Source organism: Pleurodeles waltl, chromosome 9, assembly GCF_031143425.1.
Source record: "Pleurodeles waltl isolate 20211129_DDA chromosome 9, aPleWal1.hap1.20221129, whole genome shotgun sequence".
Taxonomy (NCBI): domain Eukaryota; kingdom Metazoa; phylum Chordata; class Amphibia; order Caudata; family Salamandridae; genus Pleurodeles; species Pleurodeles waltl.
The window spans coordinates 233,707,346-233,731,082 of NC_090448.1; the positions used below are offsets into that span (position 1 = coordinate 233,707,346).

At 41.5% G+C, this 23,737-nt stretch overlaps 1 protein-coding gene across 1 annotated transcript in view; it reads left to right on the forward strand.

Annotated features, from left to right (window-relative positions):
• Window positions 1-23,737, forward strand: part of NUP210 (nucleoporin 210) — a 462,103-nt gene that overhangs the window by 124,636 nt on the left and 313,730 nt on the right. The window contains exons 8-10 of the mRNA XM_069206618.1: window positions 14,350-14,418; window positions 19,503-19,609; window positions 21,829-21,969. Of these exons, the coding sequence (XP_069062719.1) occupies window positions 14,350-14,418; window positions 19,503-19,609; window positions 21,829-21,969 (317 nt within the window). The remainder of the gene's footprint in view (window positions 1-14,349; window positions 14,419-19,502; window positions 19,610-21,828; window positions 21,970-23,737) is intronic.

Below are 23,737 nucleotides of genomic sequence, written 5' to 3' on the forward strand. Positions count from 1 at the left end.
AGCATAAACTGCTTCAGCGAGAACTTATTCACCTTCCCCAAAGAATGGGTTTCTTATTTATGAAGAGAGATAGAGTGGTTAGAATATCCCTTCCAACCATTGCTTGGTATGAGATCCTGATTTTTTATGGTAGGTGCTGTGCAGAGTATGCGATCTGTTAGTTGCCAGGAAATTCTACATCAGATTCTTATACAAGGACAGGCACCTGAGGATCTAATATTGGGCCTTAACACCGAAAATCAACTAGCCCATGCGTGCTGGATGGTACAATGACTTTTCTTAGCATATTTTTTAATCACAATTACAGGCAGACACCTGCGTGTCTTATTTTAAACCACTGCAGCCTTAAACAAAAGTCATCCAGCATCCTACTTCAACACCAAAGAAGTGGTTTCTGTTTGGCCTGATGCTTTTTACTTTTTCTGTGAGGTGTCCCATTCTCTTGGGAACGTATTCACAGTCCTCCTCGGTGGAGGAGTTGATATAAAACTTGAGCAAAAAGTTGTGTTGTGCTTTTTCCTTGGCAGGTGCAGGGCTGTGCATTCTACTGACCAACATATGAATCTTTAGGGACAATGATTCCAGTAGAGCATTTGCGAAGGCCGCCTTTAAAGATGACTAACGGTTTGCATCTCCATTTGGTACTTACCTGCATTTTCTTATAACCACATGTCAGACATTTGCAGGGCAGTTATGTGACCCACCCCCGCATTGATGATAGAAGGATTTCTCAACCAATGCTCAGTTTGGAGAGTAACGTGTCCGCTTTTTTGACAGCAGAATGCTGCCTTCGCCTCTTCTCTTTTAGTTGGTAACTACTGTGGAATCTGCCTACAAATTAAAATGTGTGGTATCCTAGCCTTAGGATAGGGTTTCCCTTTTGTTTCTTCTCTGTAGGCCTATTTCCAATAACAGCCAGCCCCTCACCCAGCAGCAATGATTGCCTGAAATTTTTGTTTCACCACATTAATTCCACCATGAATTAACTGCACTGATGAATGATTATGGAGCGGTGGAATTTCAAAGCACTCTTTAGTGCAAATAAGGCACATTGTGGAGTGAAATATGACAAGACTGCTGTCACCTCACCAGACAAAAAGACAGTGAAGTTTGGATTTCCAAAGCAAATTAATCCTTATTCTGTGCAAAACAAATAATGTTTGGGGAAGAAAATATCTCACACGCAAATAAGCTCCCGTTGTGGAAGGCTTTGGTCCCTACTCACGTTTCTTGAGAAGCAACCTTCATAAAGTACTGAAGCTTGGAGGCCCTTCAGTCCACTGTGCCTGTTGCTTGGTATAACATTCCGTATAGCCATCGGAAGTACAAATGAAGGCATCAACCAAGATGTGCCCTCCTGCTAAACACGCAGACTTGAAACAAAGCCTGTTTTGGTCACCACCGGGTGCAGACTATAACTTTCCCACCCTTTTTCCATGCTAGTGCTGGAACAAGTCCTATTGAGGTATAGAGATGATTTCAAAACCTATAAATAATTTTTTTTTTTTCTTCGAAAGTATGTTGAGATTCCTCCTTTTAAGGCATTCTTTTGAATTCCCCTACATAGTTTTATTTAAAATCTGCGAGAGACAATGCAAACAGCGAGGTCATAAATTATGTTTTGTGCAATGAAATGGTTGCTACCGTTCTAACTAAGCTGTTGTCAGCATTGACATTACTTCAGTTCTGTGCATGTTGATGGCTTTTCACATTTTGTTGACCTATTGAGACATGTGAATTTCACTGACGAGAAGAGCATATTCTGAATTTGTATTGTCCATTGTTACGTGTGATACATGCTTATGTTTCAGCTGCTGGTACTAACCTTCTGATTTAGGCACTTATCCACCTACACTTTGCTCTCTATCAGAGTTCATTATAGACACCAGGCAAATGCAATTTGTCGGCCGAGCATTTAAAGTTGGTGGGAGAGTAATAATGTTCTGTGTGTTTGGATAAAAATTGAACGCTGTATACTAAAATCTGCAAGTCTGAAACCCTGCCTCTCCCATGCTGTTCCCAGATTTCCAAAGAATACACACTGTAGTTAATCATTTTCAACACTCCATACCAGTTCACTATTTATTTTGTCTATTAAAAGCTTATAGCTTCCTCGCTAGTATTTTCGTGCTGTGCTTTCTACCTCGCAAGTATGAAAGTGGAGAGCAAGGCTTTGTGTGGAGCCTGAAAGTGAAGGGCCAGAGGGTTGTGGAAGTGTGTGGCCGGAGGCAGGTGTGTGTGTGTGTGTGTGTGTGTGTGTGTGTGTGTGTGTATATATATATATATATGTTCGATGGTATGTGTAGCTGCAGATACACATGCTATGCATATGTCTGCCTTCTAGTGTTGGGCTTGGAGTGTTACAAGATGTTTTTCTTCGAAGAAGTGTTTTCGAGTCACAGGATCGAGTGACTCCTCCTCTTCGGCTCCATTGCGCATGGGCATCAACTCCATGTTAGATTGTTTTCTTTCCGCCATCGGGTTCGGACGTGTTTCCTTTCGCTCCTATAGTTCGATTCGGAAAAGCTTAAAACTCTTCATTTCTCATCGGTATTGTTTTCAATTGCGTTGCACCTTTGATCGACACTTCCGTACCGTCGAAACAAACATCTTTACTCGCCCTTCGGGGCCCACGCACGCCCAACTCGGGCCTCATCGGGCCGACTGCGTGGAAGCCTCATGGATCGGACTCCATTCCGATTCTGTCCTCGGTACCACGCTAAATTCCCTTATACGGACCAACACCTCGTCTGTAATCTCTGCCTTTCCCCCGACCATCGGGAAGAAAATTGCGAGGCCTGCAGATCCTTCTGGTTGAAAAAGACGCTCCGAGACAGAAGAGCACGGAGACTTGACATGGCATCAAGGAGCACGAACATCTCAACATCGAAGAGGAAGAAATCATGCAGACTCCAGTCTCCGTTCGAGGATCCGACTCTGACCAGGATTCCGAGGAGGACAGACCGGTCACAGCAGGAGAGCACGTGAGTACGCCTGCCCCTGTGTCATCTAAGCCCACACATAAGGCCTTGGGAACGCCACTGCCGGAAAGCCATGGCTCGACCCGAAAGAAAACGCTCAGTGACCAACCCACCAGCTCGGCACCGAAGAAGACCACACCTCCGGAGCCATCGGACTCAAGCCAAAGCTCTGTCTCCAAACCGAGCAAACACCGCTCTTCCGAGTCGAAATCTCGAAAATCATTTTTGGAGCCGAGACCATCTTCAACCCCATCTTTTTCTATACCGAAAAAGCCAGCTTCTGAGCCGAAAAAAACTATTTATACTGAGGAGCATGGACTTTCACAAGCACTTAAAGCCACAAAACTACTGAGGAGGACTCACAAATAGAAGCAATGGATGAAAGGCAAGCCAGGATTCATATCCATAAAGAAACTGGCAGAATTTTAACCGCACCTCCTCCAAAACCAAGGAGGAAATTAGCCTTTCAGGAGGAATTGGACACTACACAGCCTCCAGCTAAAGTGCTAAAAACAAAGGAGAGACCTCCACCTCCTTAATATTCTCCTCCATCTCCTCCTCACCCTCCACATCTACATAGCTCTCCTCCTACCAGTCCTACACCTATGCAGTCACCATCTCACTCATTTGATTCGCAGCAGGACAATGTGGATCCATGGGATCTTTGTGATCCAGACCCCATTCCAGAAAATAACCCAGATTGCTATCCCTCTAAGCCTTCACCACCAGAGGATAGTACAGGCTACACTCAAGTGATAGCTAGGGCGGCTACATATCACAATGTCACCATGCATACTGAGCCATTAGAGGATGATTTCTTATTTAATACACTCTCCTCCACGCATGCAACATATCAGTCGCTTCCTATGCTCCACGGCATGCTAAAACATGCTGACCAGATATTTACAGAGCCAGTAAAGGCAAGGATAATTACTCCTAGAGTGGAGAAAAAATATAAGCCACCTCCTTCCGATCCTGTCTATATTACCCAACAACTGCCTCTAGACTCAGTAGTGGTAAGCGCTGCCAGGAAGAGAGCAAGTCCACAGTCATCAGGTGATGCACACCCACCAGACACAGAGTAGGAAGTTTGATGCTGCAGGGAAAAGGGTGGCATTTCAGGCAGCCAACCAGTGGAGAATAGCCAACTCTCAGGCGTTGTTGGCTAGATATGACCGGGCCCCCTTGGACGAGATGAAAGATGTAATCCAGCATCTCCCCCAAAGAACAGCAAAAAAGGGCACAACAGATAGTAGAGGAGGGGCAAGCCATCGCTAACAATCAGATTAGGTTGGCCCTAGACTCTGCAGATACAGCAGCCAGAACCATCAACACTGCTGTAACCATAAGGAGACATGCATGGCTTAGGTCTTCAGGATTCAAACCTGAAATCCAACAGGCAGTGTTGAATATGCCATTCAACCAAAAACAGCTTTTCGTCCCAGAAGTCGACACTGCTATTGAAAAGATGCGAAAGGATTCAGGCACTGCAAAAGCCATGGGTGCACTGTATACCACACAATACAGGGTATCCTTTCGTAAACCCCAATTTAGAGGTGGATTTAGAGCCCAAACTGCCGAGGCATCCACGTCACAGCCAAAGCCGGCCTACCAACCTCAATACCAACGAGTTGGTTTCAAAAGCACTTACAGGGGCCAGTACCCCAGAGGCAGGGGAAAATATCATACACCAAAACAAGCCTCACAACAAAGTAAACAGTGACTTCTGCCATTCCTTTCCAATTCACACCTCCCCTGTGAGGGGAAGACTGCAAAAGTTCCACAACAATTGGCTAAACATTACCACAGACACCTGGGTATTATCAATTATCCGCAATGGCTATTGCCTAGAATTGATACAAACTCCACCAAACATTCCACCAAAACCACACAAACTATCCACAGACCATGTCACTCTGTTGCAGGAAGAAGTCAAATCTCTATTAATCAAACAAGCAATAGAAGCTGTGCTACAAAATCAAATAAGGACCGGAGTTTACTCACTGTATTTCCTCATTCCCAAAAAGGATGGAACCTTAAGGCCAATATTAGGTCTCAGAACCCTCAATCTTTACATCCTGCCAGAACACTTTCATATGGTGACTACTTCAGCAACACGATTTCATGGCAACATTAGAGCTCAAAGATTCATATTTTCACATACCCATCCATCCTGCGCACAGAAAATATCTCAGGTTTGTCATCCAAGGAAAGCATTATCATTTCAAAGTGTTACCCTTTGGAATAAAAACAGCTCCAAGGGTATTCACAAAGTGCCTGGCGGTAGTCGCAGCCTACCCAAGAAGACAACACATTCATGTCTTTCCATATCTAGAAGACTGACTAATAAAATCAAACAGTCATACGCAGTGTCAAAACCATGCGCATTATGTAATACAAACCCTGCACACGCTAGGGTTCTCCATAAACTACCAAAAGTCACAACTACAACCTGCGCAAATTCAACAGTATTTTTGGGCAATACTAAATACTCAAAAAGCGCTTGCAAGTCCAAATACTCAAAGAATACAAGCTTTTCACAATATATTGGCACAAATACAGACAGGTCAACAGTACACTGTCAAATTGGTCATGACAGTATTAGGCATGATGGCATCGTGTATTGCAATTGTTCCACATGCAAGACTAAACATGCGGCCCTTGCAACAGTGCCTTGCACAACAATGGTCACAAGCACAGGGTCAACTTCAAGATCTAGTGTTGATAGTCCGCCAAACATACATGTCCCTTCAGTGGTGGAATTCCACAAATCTAAACAAAGGGCAGCCATTTCAAGACCCCGTGCCTCAGACCATATTTACAACAGATGCATCAAGGATTGGCTGGGGAGCTCACCTCAGCAATCGCAACATTCAAGGACAATGGGATGCCAAACACAAACAGCTACATATAAATCACTTACAGCTGTTAGCTGTCTTCCTAGCACTCAAAGATTTTCAGCCTCTCCTTATTCACAGAAATGTCTTGATCAAAACAGACAACATGACCACCATGTATTATCTAAACAAACAAGGAGGGACACATTCGTCCCAACTCTCTCTCCTAACTCAAAAAATTTGGAAATGGGCAATACACAACCAAATTCACCTGGTAGCACAGTACATTCCAGGGATACACAACCAATTAGCAGATGTTCTCAGCAGAAATCATCAACAGACACACGAGTGGGAGATTCACTCTCAAATACTTCAAAAATACTTTCATCAATGGGGAATACCAAACATAGATCTGTTCGCCACCAGCGAAAACGCAAAATGCCAAAACTTCGCATCCAGATACCCACATCCCCTATCCAAGGGCAGTGCTCTATGGATCAATTGGGATATTTTCTTACGCTTATCCCCCTCGCCCACTCATTCCATTTCTAGTCAACAAACTGCATCAATACAGCCTCAGTCTGATACTCATAGTGCCAACATAAGCACGTCAGCAGTGGTACACAACACTACTAGACCTGTCAGTAGTACCACACTCCAAACTCCCAAACAGACCAGATCTGTTGACACAAAACAAAGGGCAGATCAGGCACCCAAATCCCAACACACTCAATCTAGTGATTTGGCTCCTTAGGTCATAGAATTTGGGTATTTACAACTACCAACTGAATGTATGGAAGTAATTAAGCAAGCAAGAAAACCCACTACCAGACAGTGCTATGCCAACAAATGGAAAAAAGATTTGTATATTACTGTCAATCTAAACAAATTGCCCCTCTTTCAGCATCAATACAAGACATTGTATGCTATTTACTTAATTTACAAAAATCAAATTTAGCATTCTCTTCCATAAAAATACATCACACTGCAATTTCCTCATATTAGCAAAATATACAGCACAGCTCTTTATTTAGAGTTCCTGTTATCAAAGCCTTCATGGAAGGTTCAAAACGCATCATCCCACCCAGAACACCTCCAGTTCCTTTGTGGAATCTAAACATATTGCTTACGGGACTTATGGGCCCACCATTTGAACCTATGCACTCATGTCAAATGCAATTCTTAACATGGAAGGTTGCCTTCCTAGTCGCAATTACATCATTGCCAAGAGTTAGTGAAATTCAAGCTTTTACTATTGAAGAACCATTCATACAAGTACATAAACATAGTCTTACTACGAAGTAACCCTAAATTTCTTCCTAAAGTAGTATCACCTTTTCATATCAAACAGTTGAACTACCAGTCTTCTTCCCACAGCCAGATTCTGTGGCAGAAAGAGCTCTACATACATTAGACATTAAAAGAGCTCAAATGTACTACATAGATAGAACAAAACCATTCAGAAAAACTAAAAAGCTATTTGTAGCTTTTCAAAAACCTCATACTGGTAACCCCATTTCAAAACAAGGTTTAGCAAGATGGATAGTAAAATGCATCCAAACATGTTACCTTAAAGCTAAAAGACAACTCTTAATTGCACCTAAAGCACATTCCTCAAGGAAAAAAGGTGCTACAATGGCCTTCTAAGAAAATATACCAATGGCTGAAATATGTAAAGCAGCTACTTGGTCAACACCACATGCATTTACTAAACATTATCGTGTAGATGTTTTAGCAGCGCAGCATGCCACAGTAGGTCAAGCTGTACTAAGAACATTATTTCAAACAACTTCAAATCCTACAGGCTAACCACCGCTTTTATGGGAGGAATAACTGCTTTCTAGTCTATGCATAGCATGTGTATCTGCAGCAACACATGCCATCGAACGGAAAGTGTCACTTACCCAGTGTACATCTGTTCGTGGCATGTTCCGCTGCAGATGCACATGCACCCTCTCACCTCCCCGGAAGCCTGTAGCCGTTTAAGTTAAACAAACACTTGTACATATGTATATATATTCCATTTGCATGGACATCTCTTTTCTTTATACTTTATCACTCCTACCTTACCTTCTGCGGGAAAACAATCTAACATGGAGTCAATGCTCATACGCAATGGAGCCGAAGAGGTGTCACTTGATCCAGTGACTCAAACACTTATTCGAAGAAAAACAACTTGTAACACTCCGAGCCCAGCACTAGATGGCAGACGTATGCATAGCATGAGAATCTCCAGTGGAACATGCCACGAACACATATACACTGGGTAAGTGACATTTATATATTTATATATATATATGTGTTCGATGGCATGTGTAGCTGCAGATACACATGCTGTGCACATCCCGCCATCTGGTGTTGGGCTCGGAGTGTTACAAGTTGTTTTTCTTCGAAGAAGTCTTTTCGAGTCACGAGACCGAGGGACTCCTCCCATTTCGACTCCATTGCGCATGGGCGTCGACTCCATCTCAGATTGTTTTTTTTCCACCATCGGGTTCGGACGTGTTCCTTTTCGCTCCGTGTTTCGGGTTGGAAAGTTAGTTAGAATGTCGGAAAAAACGTCAGTATTTTTTGCGTTCGGTATCCGGTCGACATACCGCCACACAGCAATCTCGGACCCGAGACATCGGCTCAGAGAAATTTCGGCACCGTGACAGCGGCACCGAACAAATTCGGCACCGAGACACCACCACGTCGAAAATTACAAAGGTTTCTTCGGAGCCTAAAAAGACGCCCGAAAAAGTTTCGGTTCCGAAACATCCAGCCTCTGAGCCGAAAACAGGTTCCTATACAGAGGAAAAAGGATTGTCCTCCCAAATGCAAAAACATAGATTTGGAGAGGAACTTCAAGCTGTAGAGCCAGACTATATTCAAAGGAGGCTCCACATTCATCAAGACACAGGGAAGATAACCACTCTTCCCCCAATTAAAATAAAAAGAAAACTTGCCTTTCAAGAAAAGGACAAGGAGCCACAGGCAAAGGTGGCAAAGAAAACAACTCCACCACCGTCTCCACCACCATCAGTGCACACATCACCAGTAGCAACTCCTCCACTGATGCACTCCCCGACTCATACTGCCATGAGTCAAGATGATCCCGATGCATGGGACCTTTACGATGCTCCAGTATCGGACAACAGCCCAGACTCGTACCCTGCCAGGCCGTCCCCTCCTGAGGACAGTACATCTTACACACAGGTGATCGCAAGGGCAGCTGCTTTCCATAACGTCACCTTGCATTCCGAACCAATTGAGGATGACTTTTTGTTTAACACGCTATCCTCCACTCATAGCCAATACCAAAGACTACCTATGCTCCCAGGAATGCTAAAACATTCAAAACAAATCTTTCAGGATCCTGTTAAAGGCCGAGCCATAACTCCAAGGGTGGAGAAAAAGTACAAGCCACCGCCAACAGATCCTGTTTATATTACAACGCAGTTAACACCAGACTCAGTAGTTGTCGGGGCAGCTCGTAAGAGAGCAAACTCTCATACCTCGGGGGACGCACCACCTCCAGACAAAGAGAGTCGCAAATTTGATGCTGCGGGCAAAAGGGTTGCAGCACAAGCAGCAAACCAATGGCGCATTGCCAATTTACAAGCACTTTTGGCAAGATATGATTGAGCTCACTGGGATAAGATGCAACATTTGATAGAACACTTTCCCATGGAGTTCCAAAAAAGAGTACAACAAGTGGTGGAAGAAGGACAAAGTATCTCTAATAATCAGATACGGTCTTTAATGGATGCAGCACATACGGCTGCAAGGACAGTAAATACTACAATAACAATAAAAAGGCACGCATGGCTGCGCACGTCAGGTTTCAAGCCGGAAATTCAACAAGCCGTGCTAAATATGCCATTTAATGAACAGCAGTTGTTTGGGCCGGAAGTCGACACTGCTATTGATAAACTCAAGGAAGACACTGATACAGCAAAAGCCATGGGCGCACTCTACTCCCCGCAGAGCAGAGGCACATTTCGCAAAACACCTTTTAGGGGAGGGTTTCGAGGACAACCTACAGAAACCACAACATCACAAACAAGGCCTACTTACCAAAGCCAATATCAGCGGGGAAGTTTTCGGGGGCAATATAGAGGGGGACAATTCCCAAAAAAATAGAGGAAAATTCCAAAGCCCCAAAAGTCCTCAAAATAAGCAGTGACTTCCAAGTCACACATCCCCATCACATAACACCTGTGGGGGGAAGGCTAAGCCAATTTTACAAACATTGGGAGGAGATAACAACAGATACTTGGGTACTAGCAATTATCCAGCATGGTTATTGCATAGAATTTCTCGAATTCCCTCCAACAGTCCCACCGAAAACACACAGTATGTCAAAACAACATATAAATCTTCTAGGATTAGAAGTTCAAGCATTGCTCCGAAAAGAGGCAATAGAATTAGTACCAAAACAAGAACTAAACACAAGAGTTTACTCACTGTACTTTCTGATACCCAAAAAAGACAAAACTCTAAGACCTATACTAGATCTCAGAATATTAAATACATACATCAAATCAGACCACTTTCACATGGTTACATTACAAGAAGTAATCCCACTGCTCAAACAACAAGACTACATGACAACACTGGATGTAAAGGATGCATATTTCCATATACCAATACATCCTTTACACAGAGTACCTAAGGTTTGTATTCCAAGGGATACATTACCAATTCAAAGTGTTGCCATTCGGAATAACAACTGCGCCAAATTTTTTTACAAAATGTCTAGCAGTAGTAGCTGCACATATCAGAAGGCAGCAAATACATGTGTTCCCGTACCTAGACGATTGGTTAATCAAAACCAACACGCAAATACAGTGTTCACAACACACAAATTGTCATAGAAACCCTACACAAACTAGGTTTCTCAATCAATTACTCAAAGTCACACCTTCTGCCGTGTCAAACACAGCAATACCTAGGAGCAACAATCAACACAGTAAAAGGAATTGCCACTCCAAGTCCACAAAGAGTCCAAACATTCCACAATGTAATACAAGCCATGTATCCAAACCAAAAGATACAGGTCAAATTAGTAATGAAACTCCTAGGCATGATGTCCTCATGCATAGCCATTGCCCCAAACGCAAGGTTGCACATGCGGCCCTTACAACAGTGCCTAGCATCACAGTGGTCACAGGCACAGGGTCAACTTCTAGATCTGGTGTTGATAGACCGCCAAACATACATCTCGCTTCAATGGTGGAACAGTATAAAGTTAAACCAAGGGCGGCCTTTCCAAGACCCAGTGCCACAATACGTAATAACGACAGATGCATCCATGACAGGGTGGGGAGCACACCTCAATCAGCACAGCATCCAAGGACAATGGGACATTCAGCATATACAGTTTCATATAAACCACTTAGAACTGTTAGCGGTGTTTCTAGCACTAAAAGCATTTCAACCCATAATAACCCACAAATACACTCTTGTCAAAACAGACAACATGACAACAATGTATTACCTAAACAAACAGGGAGGAACACACTCGACACAGTTGTGTCTCCTAACACAAAAAATATGGCATTGGGCGATTCACAACCACATTCGCCTAATAGCACAATTTATTCCAGGGATTCAGAATCAGTTAGCAGACAATCTCTCTCGGGATCACCAACACATCCACGAATGGGAAATTCACCCCCAAATACTGAACACTTACTTCAGAATGTGGGGAACGCCACAAATAGATCTATTTGCAACAAAAGAAAACTCGAAATGCCAAAACTTCGCATCCAGGTACCCACAACATCAGTCTTGGGGCAATGCACTATGGATGAACTGGTCAGGGATATTTGCGTACGCTTTTCCCCCTCTCCCACTTCTTCCATATCTAGTAAACAAGTTGAGTCAAAACAAACTCAAACTCATACTAATAGCACCAACATGGGCAAGGCAAACTTGGCACACAACACTACTAGACCTTTCAGTAGTACCTCATGTCAAACTGCCAAACAGACCAGATCTGTTAACACAACACAAACAACAGATCAGACATCCAAATCCAGCATCGCTGAATCTAGCAATTTGGCTCCTGAAATCCTAAAATTCGGGCACTTAAACCTCACACAGGAATGTATGGACGTCATAAAACAAGCTAGAAAACCTACCACTAAACACTGCTATGCAAATAAGTGGCAAAGATTTGTTTATTACTGCCATAATAATCAAATTCAACCTTTACACGCATCTGCAAAAGAGATAGTAGGATACTTGCTACATTTGCAAAAATCTAAACTAGCTTTCTCTTCCATTAAAATACATCTTACGGCAATTTCAGCTTACCTGCAAATTACGCACTCAACTTCATTATTTAGGATACCAGTCATAAAAGCATTTATGGAAGGCCTAAAGAGAATTATACCACCAAGAACACCACCAGTTCCTTCATGGAACCTCAACATTGTCTTAACACGACTCATGGGTCCACCTTTTGAGCCCATGCACTCTTGTGAAATGCAATACTTAACGTGGAAAGTTGCATTTTTAATTGCCATCACATCTCTAAGAAGAGTGAGTGAAATTCAAGCATTTACCATTCAAGAACCATTTATTCAAATACACAAAAATAAAGTTGTTCTACGGACCAACCCTAAATTTTTACCAAAAGTAATCTCACCGTTACACTTGAATCAAACTGTAGAATTACCAGTGTTCTTCCCACAGCCAGATTCTGTAGCTGAAAGAGCACTACATACATTAGACATCAAAAGAGCACTAATGTACTACATTGACAGAACAAAACTAATTCGAAAGACAAAACAACTATTTATCGCCTTTCAAAAACCTCATACAGGAAATCCAATTTCAAAACAAGGCATTACTAGAAGGATAGTTAAGTGCATTCAAACCTGCTATCTTAAAGCTAAAAGAGAACTGCCTATTACACCAGAGGCACACTCAACCAGAAAGAAAGGTGCTACCATGGCCTTTCTAGGAAATATTCCAATGAACGAAATATGTAAGGCAGCAACATGGTCTACGCCTCATACATTTAACAAGCACTAGTGTGTAGATGTGTTAACTGCACAACAGGCAACAGTAGGTCAAGCTGTACTAAGAACATTATTTCAAACTACTTCAACTCCTACAGGCTGAACCACCGCTTTTGGGGAGATAACTGCTTACTAGTCTATGCACAGCATGTGTATCTGCAGCTACACATGCCATCAAACGGAAAATGTCACTTACCCAGTGTACATCTGTTCGTGGCATTAGTCGCTGCAGATTCACATGCGCCCACCCGCCTCCCCGGGAGCCTGTAGCCGTTTAGAAGTAGATCTTAAACATTTGTACATTTGTAAATATATTTCTTTAAACTTCATTATGTACATACGCATTCACTCCATTGCATGGGCACTATTACTAGCATACACAACTCCTACCTCACCCTCTGCGGGGAAAACAATCTAAGATGGAGTCGACGCCCATGCGCAATGGAGTCGAAATGGGAGGAGTCCCTCGGTCTCGTGACTCGAAAAGACTTCTTCGAAGAAAAACAACTTGTAACACTCCGAGCCCAACACCAGATGGCGGGATGTGCACAGCATGTGAATCTGCAGCGACTAATGCCACGAACAGATGTACACTGGGTAAGTGAAATTTTCCATATAGAAGGTGTAGTAGAGGTTAATGCTGAGGGTGATGTGGGAGCTTGCCAGGCTTCCCTGGTATTCATTTAATAATTTTAGATGAGAAAAATGGGGACATTCCTCCAGAACAGATATAAAAGAGTAACTTTATCCTACGTGGTTAAGGGCGAACCAGGAGCACCCACGTGTTTCACGGAAGGAACAAGAAGAATTGGTATTAAGGTAGTAGTTTTTTTGTTACCATCATTTAATTTAACCATTTTAGTACTTTGGAGGGCATCATGAATCTGCAACGCTATATTTCAGATGTGTTTAAATTAGTCTGATTTAAGTCAAATGACATATGTAGCTAAAGTATCCATAGAGTTATTTCTTGTGCTTAATTAAATGAGGAACAATAGCTAATCTGAAGCATCTGGAATGCACATACTTAAACATGTATGACCAGTGCAGTGACTGATTATCGGATTTGCACTGAGGGTAGGGACAGGTAGAGCAAAGTGAGTGGCACTGCAATAAATTTAGATCTCCAGTCCACCTTCTAGAGAACAATTGTGGTATTTCTTAGATGAACCTATTTGAAAGGACAGTCTTGGTAAGTAAATGCTAGAGTTCAAGTTGTTTGTATGAATTTCCATGCGTTTGCTTTTTTTTTTTTTTTTAAATGGATTTTAAAGGAAATATGTTAGCTAGTCATGTATTAAAATGGTGCAGTTTTGTATTTACATTGTGTACTACATTTTCTTTATGTTGCAATGGCTAATTTATTTGCAATTTATTTAACAGTACAGGGGTTTCTATAAAGTATCCACTATTGTAAGGAAATCATATTCATTTTAGGTATTTGGGAATAGGATTCATATTATTAATCAATATACATATAAAATTCATATTGTGCATGTTTCTTAACTAAGACTTTAGATCTCCGCATGCAGGGTGCATCAAGATTACCTAACAGCACTATCTATGTTGTGGAACCAGGATATTTAGGTAAGTGTTAACAGTTCTTATTATATTTTTACAGCTGAGCTTTTATTTCTCGTCAAGAGTAGTAGTGAATGATCTATGCGATGCCGTGCAAACTCCGCCTTTATGCTGGTTTGTTGTGGTCATGGCCATGTCAATGATGCATTGTCGCCATGTAATTTATTTTCGTTACAGCTCATTTCAAAACTTTGTTCAGCTCAAGTACAGATGGTTGAAACAATGGTTTATGTAATGACAAATAGTTCACAAACGTAGTTCCACCCAACCCTGTATGTTTACCTTTCCACCATGTAAATATGAAGGTTTAAATCAGTAATGGAAATTCATTTTTTTCCTAGTGTTTAAGATGTAGGTTGACTATTAATCCAAAATGAAAGAACTACACCATACGTGTCCGCCACTAGGGAGCACGCAGGTGAATTTGATATTTCTTTTTCAAATGTTTGGGCTCAAAGAAAGCGAAGGCCTAAGCATTGGCATAACCTAGTTCTGTGGCATAGGTTTGCAGAACACCCCAAAATAATGTGTTTGCAAATTAGCTATTGCATCATGGTAAGGGCCATCAAATAAAAATTCAAAAAGTAAAGCACTTCTCTGCGCCCTTTAAACTGAGCAAAATGTACACTTTCAATGGGGGTCTCCCTCAAATACTGTTTTTTGGAAGAAGGAAAATTGTAGAGTCTTTGTGTATCTCAAAAAGCGAAGGGCTCATTGTTGATTTATTCTCAGTTACTGGTAATTTACTTTGGGGCACATTCTTTTCTACTACGGACACAGCTCCAGAATGCACATTACTGTTTGCACTGATGCAAAAGGGACAGTTCGCCCAACCTGCTAGGCCACTTCACCTCTGCCTGGGAATACAAGCAACCCTGACATGTTTCTTCCTTTTTGTGGCTCATCATTGAGGTGCAAGTTGAGCCCAATGACAGTGAGTTATGGGACCCCTATCTGGGCATACTTGGCCCACTGAGGGTACTCACTGAGAACGACAAATAATGCATAAAATGCTTGATTCAATCGTAATCAAAAATAATTTTTCTGTGCCACATCCCTATCCATTGTTTTTTTTCATCTGGTAGGGGCCAGTGAAAGTCAGCTCTCAAATAAATCAACTGCTTTTTTAATAACTGTAAATTACACATTGGAAACTGCTGTTCTGAGATGATCCTAGTATGTGAAAAAAATTAGTTCCAATGACATACGTTTAGAGTGCTATATGCTTACAAAAGGCTATCGGCAGTCAATAGATTCAGCACTTCTGTAAGGACTTGATCTAATACAACACTTGCCCAAAGCACCACCTCTTTATCTACTTTATGCATAAAAATATTTTAGCGGATTTATAATTGTTGGTGTTTCTAACCAATTGGCATTCCATTTGTTACTCTATCTTTACTACCTTGCTCACAGCGATGCATGCTTTAAATATACTTCACTTTTACCACCAGATATTTTAACGCTTTGAGTATATGTCAGCATTTACATTTTTTAATTTTCCTTACTGATTATTTTCTTCGAATTTTTATTGTTGTGAGCCCTCTACTCTCATGCCTTGTTCTTCCTTTGAAGTCGCACTAGTCCAGGTAATGGACTTCCTGTAAACCTCATTTTTTAGGTTGAGCGTGGCAGCACCCAAGCGCTGCTTTTCTGACGTGTTGGTATGCATTTGGGCTTTTAACAGCGCCCACCTCATGCCCATCACTATCACTCGTTCGGGGCTTGCCCTTCAAAAATCCTTTGATGACATTGGTGAATAGTTTACGTCTGTCCCTCCTTGGGGAGGTTTTGTTACCGCCTTGGCCATCGTCCCTGTTACAGGGCACTTTTGCTGCTAAGTGTAACTGTGAGCGAACTTTTTTCCTTTTGTGTGTCTTCACGCTGATGCTGATGGCAGCCGTGGCGCTGTGAATCGGCTCGCTTATGTGAAACTTTTCATTTTCAATTTATGTGGCAGGAAATGTCCGGTTAGGCGTTTACAACGCTAATAGCGCTAACTCGAGCAAATGCGAGACCCATTGCATTGCAAATACTTGTTTTAGTTGCTTACTATGCTTGTGCACCTTGCTGGAAAAATGTCCCCGTTCTTGTAAAATATATACACTTAAAATAAACAGCTAGCATCTCATGACCGGAATCGTAGAATGTATATATAACAGTTTTCTATTTTCACCACATACTTTACCAAGTACTAAAGAGTGTGGTAGTGGAGAGGGCTGATGAATGGGGAGATGTTGGGGTATAGCAAGATGCAGTGCAAAGAGAAGTGCATTATTTGCTCCTGAAAAAGGAGGATACTTGTTGGCTCTGGACTCTGATCTTGTTTCAGGTTCTCTGTATTTTAGAGAGGATGGCTTGCTGTCTTGTTTGCTCCTTCTTGCATCTCTTGATTTCCAGCAGTGATGCTGATATGCTAGGAGATGTGGGTTCTGCTGTAGCTTGTGGCATTAGAAGTCAGGTTAGGATGAGCTTTTGCGCAGAGGGATTTGAAAATGATGTAGCAACCCTTCAAGGTATTGCAGCCTGACAGCAGGAGTTGGTGTGATCATGTAGAACGTCTTGAGACCCACGATGAGACAGATTGCAGTCATGAGAATGCCTTTCAGAGGACAGAGTTGGGGTTCTGACACTCATTTTAGGTGTATGTTTCCCACATTGCTGTGAAAAGACTGAAACTTGTACTGGAACTGTGAATCCTGCTCTGGAAAGAAAGAACTTTTCTTTATGAAGCAGTGTTAGTTGCTTTTTTTCATCTTCATCGCATGATGAGCCTAGAGCTGAGTGGTGGTTGCACCAGAGTGGAAGCCAAGAAACCTAGCACTGTTATTCATTTGGGATGGGTTGCCATGTAAAAGCATTGATCAGCATCCGTCTTAGGTTTTTTTGTTGTTTAGTCTCAGTTGCAGTGATATATTTATACACACACACGCATTTTTTGTTGTGTTGTGTTATGTTTGAGGTAAGCTTTAGATTGCCAGGCTTGGATCATGACAACTGCAATAAACAAATGTGATGGAAGGAATTCTTACATTAATCTCTGCCACTGGTGATTGCTGAGGGCACAATTTCACCTAATTGTTTTTTGGCCATTGTAAATTCTAGAGAGAGACAAGCCCTATGCATATCGTACATAGTCCTGCTCCAGTGAAAACAATCCAGCCCGAAGTGCCAGCCCAGGTCCCCTCCATATGGAAACACTAGCAGCCCCAGACCAGTTTCAACCTATTAGGACCTTGTGTGTGAGGTACTACTGGAGTCCTATGCCACGTCGTGGCATGCCCATCGTAGACAAAGCGATGACCTCTGATGCAGAGTGAGCCATTGCCAGTGGCTGAATTCAATTCAAGCATTGCTACCCAGTGGCGGCCGGTAATTTTAAGTGGGGGGAGGGCGCAAGTTACATACATACACACTCATTCACACACGCACTCACACCCACTCACTAAGAAATACACAAACATTCATGCACATACGCACCAAACATTAAAAAAAAAAAAAAAAAAAAAAAAACTTACCTAAGCAGCTCCGACAGGGAAGCCTCAGAGATCCCAGGAGGGTTGGGACTGCTGCCTTTCCTCATTGGCTGGCCTAATGTCAGCCAATGAGGGAAAGCACCAGTTCCAACTCGTCACAGAGTGGGATGGGGTCAGTGAGACTGCTGACCCCACCCCACTCTGTGACAAGGAGTCACTGATTGACACTCAGCCCTGGGAGCTTCAAGGCTTAAAACTAAAGTACCCAGGTCCGAAGCAATCCCCCCCTTGTTATGAAGGGGAGGGCCTTGAGGCCCATATGCTAGGCTGAAGAGGTCCCGCCCACAGGGCTGCAGCTTCTTCAGCCCAGCAAAGTTCAGCTCAGGCAGCCAGGAGTCTGTTCATTTTATGCATGTCCATCTTCTGCTTGCCTGACCTAAACATGGAGAGTATCTGTCAAGCTGACTTTTGTTCAGCCTGACAGATACTCTTCAGGTCGCGAAAAAGTAGGAGGGGTGGCTCATCAGCCTGTACGGACGGGATGTAGCTGTTCCTACCATTACTTTATTCTTTTTGTTTGGGTAGTGACAAGACTTTCACTCAATCAGTATCATGTAGGGATGCCATTTTCAGCGTTCATGTATCTTTATTTGTATATTGAGCATTGTTAAGTAGGGGTACCAGACCTGTGAGCATCAGAGCGTATAACAGTATATGAAATATATAAACTTGCAAATAAAAATGCAAGTGTGAGGTATAACCTACATACAGAAATATGCGCAAAATTGATCACAACTGTGTCCAGAGGTGACTCCGATTCAGAATCTAAAAGAGATCTGTATCATAACAAACAATCAAGATTATACAAGGTGTGTACTATCAGAGACAGCGGTATAAGCTGACCTAATCTAACCAGTACAGTATGTTCCCAGATTCTAACATGATTTGAAGAGAACAAAAGGAGCAGAGTCTGGAGATTAAATCAAGTATGTGGTGAAGTATTGATCATAAAGAAAGTGTTTCACTATAGATTGAGAGGCTATACTATTAAGTGATTTATATTTATGTGCTCGTCAGCCAAAGGATCTTTCATGGTGTCTGTGAAGATATTGAAAAACAAAGGAGAGTGGACTGAGTCATTAAAGTATGCACAGATCAAAGGGAGGGCTTCTGATTTCAAGGTAGGCATTTGGATGACTTGCACTTTTGTGGTTGGGTATTCATGTAGCTGCTGCAGTAGCAGTTATTCCTTGGACAGTTTGCTCAGCATGGATTGATTACATTAAGAACAACTAAAATTCAGTGCTGCTCATCATGGCAATATTTCAACTTGATGAAGGATGGGAATCTATAAAGGAGAAAGGGAAACCAGTTGTTGCATCAATCAAATAGATGAAATGGTAGTTGTTTTTTTTGTATTAGCAATATCTGACGGGGGCAGTTTGCCAAAATGTCACTTCTATTCTTATCAGTGGTTGATTTGATTTGTGAAATTTTTAAAATACGCAAATTGCAAATTATATGAGATGTATGCAAATTAAATATTAATAAATATTGACTGTACTTATCCCTGGTAATTTCTCCATGTTGTTTGTACTCTTCTGTGTGATTCAGGCTTTTCTGTTCATCCTGGAGACCGATGGGTCTTGGAGACTGGGAGGATTTATGAAATCATAATTGATGTTTATGACAAATCAAGTAATAAGGTTTATTTATCTGAGGTAAGTGTATTGTATCAGTAATTCTGGTGTTTAAACAAACTTTTGTTTGAGGGTATTGATGATGCACGTTTACTACTCCAAGTCACCCTATGTAAATAAGACTTGAGAAGGACTGACTAAAAGCTTGCAACAAATGATCATGACTGCACCTCGTAGCAACCTCATAGAACACCCATTCAACAAGCATTGACAAGGCCCAATAAGTTCTTAGATTAGTAGGCTAGTTTCACTTTGCAATATTAAGTAAGCTGGGGTAATGCTATGTGGCGTTTGGGTGAGGGCATTCTGTAAAAATGCAGAGAGTAGTGTCTGCTGCCATCCTAACCTCTAAGCAGTACCAAACGAGATTGTCAGCAAAGGAGGAAGTCTGCTTGGGCCACTCTTATTTTCTCAGGCAACAACAGCATAGGCAAGGGGTGCCAAAAGTAGGTCTGCAGAACATAGTTACTCTGCTGAAATTTGCTTGTGCATAGATGGAGAATGGACTGAAAGCTCTTTTTTTTCTGGTCTTGCCTCTTGTTCCAAATTGGGTGTGCATACTTGGATGGGGAAGGACTTTGGGAAGAGAGGTCAACCGCTCATGTGGCTACCTCTGATCAGCCTAAAGCTGAGCTTGTGGTTTGATTGGGGAGCTGGTGGATACTGAGACTTTCGATAGATGGAGAAAGTTGTCTCAGCACCCATCCATGCAGACCCATATGTGCGATGATCGGGACCACCACAAGTGGCTAGAGTCTGGACTGGTCCTCATCAGTCTACTGGCTGGAGACAAGGGAAGGGAGCAGCTGCTGTATCCTTTCTGCCCACACCAGGTGCCACCACCTGCTTTTTGATTCTTAATGGGTGACTGGAAGGCTACATTGTATGTAAATACTGTTTGCAGAATACAAAAGGATGAAGTTGTCAGACTCTTCTCCCTTCCTTGTCCATTAGTTGCCTGAAAATAAGCATGGTACAGAGTGGGTGACTTGATGTAGTAGTTCCTTTGTCGATTAAACATTTAACCCTCACACAGTTAACTCTCCTGATGAGAATTCTTCAGTGTCAAGATTGCATGTAGTAGTAGATTGCCTAATTGTAACAGGGTGATGATGACAACCCTCTACTGTCCAGACACAGGTTATATCCTCTTCAAAAGCAACATAACAGGTTACATCACTTATGAAAATAACGCCAAAATACTGCACTGTCCTTCAATAGGTGTTCTTGGGTTTGAGCAAGCATGGATCCCTTTAGGATGGGAAAGCAATGCGGGGCCTATTACAAACCTGGGTGCTCAGAAGTGGAAAAGCAGGGCCCAACCTCCTGTAGTGGACAATTGAAGGATATCACACAATGAATCTCTAAGTGGTTACGTACGTCACCATATATAGTTGGTTAAAATAGCTCAGTTTTCTACCAGGGCATTCTGGGGGAGCAATAACAGCAAAGTTTCAAATCTTTTTGTGTCTCAGACCGGTCTGTCATGCCGTTGTGGTCAAGGAAATAAGACAACTGAGAGGAGATATAACAAGTTTGAAAATTCAGTGATGATTTTGCTGATGGCAGACCATGACCAAATTACACATTTCCAGCTTTTGAAATGGTCTAGTTTTCAGAAATGTGTAGTAGTTGAGCCTTGGATTTCTCATCTGTTTGTCCAAAGCAGTGAACTATTAGCAACACTTAAAAGAGGACAAGATTGATGTTCAAGAAATGTATTTTCTTTACAAAGAGGGTGAAACTAACACAGCATAGCTTTTTATAAATGCCTATATATAGTTATTTTCAATAAATCAAAATTAAGGTATATTTAGTCTGTTTTGTCCGCTCCAGAGTAAACAAACAGTGGGTTCATTTTCAATTCACATGTAGGGAAAATATTGTTTGAGTGAAAACAATTGCATGTGCCTATGCGGTATGTCTCGTATGGGGGGAAAAACACCTACAGTGCATCAGTGAGGAAAAACCTTCAGCAATAAGGTGGCTGAAAAATGATGTTAGACCTTATAGCACACAAACTATTACCAGTCCGAATGTGCCTTTTAATAAGATAATAACCACTGTTCCTCGTTTTCTTTTAACAAAACACACCCTTCCATTAGTGTTTGAAACAATGGCTTTAAAACCCTTATCTTGTTCATGCTAAAGTTGGTTTAAAAGACAGCATGATCCTAATTTAAAGCTGCATGTTATGAGCATGTACAAGTGCGTTAATAAAGTGCTGTAATATGTTTCAGAATATTCGAATTGACTCTGCGATGTCCAAGGATTACTTTGAGGTTCTGGAATCCTCTCTGAATGGTTCCTATCATCGTGTGAAGACTTTGAAGAAGGGGCAAACCATTATTGATGCAGCGCTAATCTCAATAGTAGATCAGGTATGTATTGACTCCTTTCAGTCCAATCACCCATCAAGGTGACGTGTTACCACCTTGATTGTGTCGGATAATCACTTCAATTGCCCATCACCTCGAACTGAAACATTACAATAATAGCTTTAAAACTCTTTTTAACATCAAAATAACCATAGTGATTGACCTATCCCTTGCGCTAACGCCCTGTGATTTATTGAAACCTAACAGTAATCCACTCTAATTTTAACTCTGAACCATAAATATATTTAAAAAAAAATAAGTTGAAATAATTACCTTGCACAAAAATAGGGAACTGATTGAACTGCAACTTTTGTTTTAACTCTAAACCCTACAGATGCTGTAAATGATTAATTTAAAAAAAAAACTCCTGGTAACACAAAATCAGGTAAACATTATTTTGTCAAAAAATAAACCTGGAACACAACTCACCAAATGCCCTGAACCCCCATTTGTTTTTTAAATTATTTTTATTATATTTTAAAGTAGATTTACAAATGAGGACACATTATTGTATTCTTTTTAAGTGTATTGTAAACAATAGTTTGTTTTTAGCTTACCTTAAATCGTGAAATGAAGGGGCCTGCCTTTGGGGTCTCAGCGAGTGATGGTGTCTGAATAGAAAAGTTAGTGATCATGGTTGTTCATATGTGTTTTGGTGAATGATTTCATTTTGTAACGTGTTAATTATTGAATGTGGAGAATCTTCTTTAAACAAGGAAAAGCTTAGGTGAAAAATACTGTCAGGATTTTATTTGTATGTTGCACTGAAATATTCTAAAAAAGTTTGAATTAAGCAATATGATTTAAGGGGGAGCGCTGTCAAGTATTTACTAACCAAGGTGGATTCCGAGGTGAAACAGAGGGTCCAACACCATCAACATCGTTAACTATCTGGGAGTGCCTTCTCCTTGGATAACTTTGCTGTTTAAAATCAAACACTTAACATCTTGGGGTAAAGCGCATTAAATGTTTTCTAAAAAAACATGTTTTTCATGGGACAAAACAGATGTGTGATCTTGTGTGCGAGGTTCTATTAATTATTTGGCCTTTTGAAGTTTAATTTTCTTTTAACTTGGACCACTCCTTTTTGTCAGTAGTTCCTAAAGAGAATGTGCACTGGCCTCAGTCATTTTTATTGTGAATTAAATATGAGAAAATGATGACATTTGTTTAAAAATGTTTTTATTATCCAGAGAAAGTCTCTCTGATATACCGTATAAATGACAACTTTCGAAGGCAATTAAAAAAAAATATATAAAAAAAAAAAAGTAACATTGTAAATTGGACAAAAGAATGAGGCAACTATTTTACAACACAATGAAAACAGCCCTGGACTACAGTTTTCAGACTAGAAACTCTTTGAATATGACAAACACATGAAATGAAATGTTTTTGATTACTCATTAATTTCAGAATCGTGCAGCAGTGATGAAAATCGTTCTCTTGTACATATTATAGCCTTAGAGTCTGCCGCAGCGGGCTATACCAGCCATTAAAGGCCCACTCCAGTGCTAAAAGCCCGAGCCGAAGGTGAGGGACTTTAACAAGGGAGCGGGACTTTAATGGCCGGTATAGCCCAGCAACGAAGGGCTATAAGACTATTAGAACATTCTGCCACTAGAGGGCAGAATGTTCTAATAAATAAAACAAAGTCCTGACCTAACCCGAGGGGATTAAAATCCCCTCGATCTCCGTGAGGCCTTTGTTCACAGCTCAGCTGTGAACAAAGAACTTTGGAATGTTGACAGGCGCTGGGCTTTTACCAGCCAGT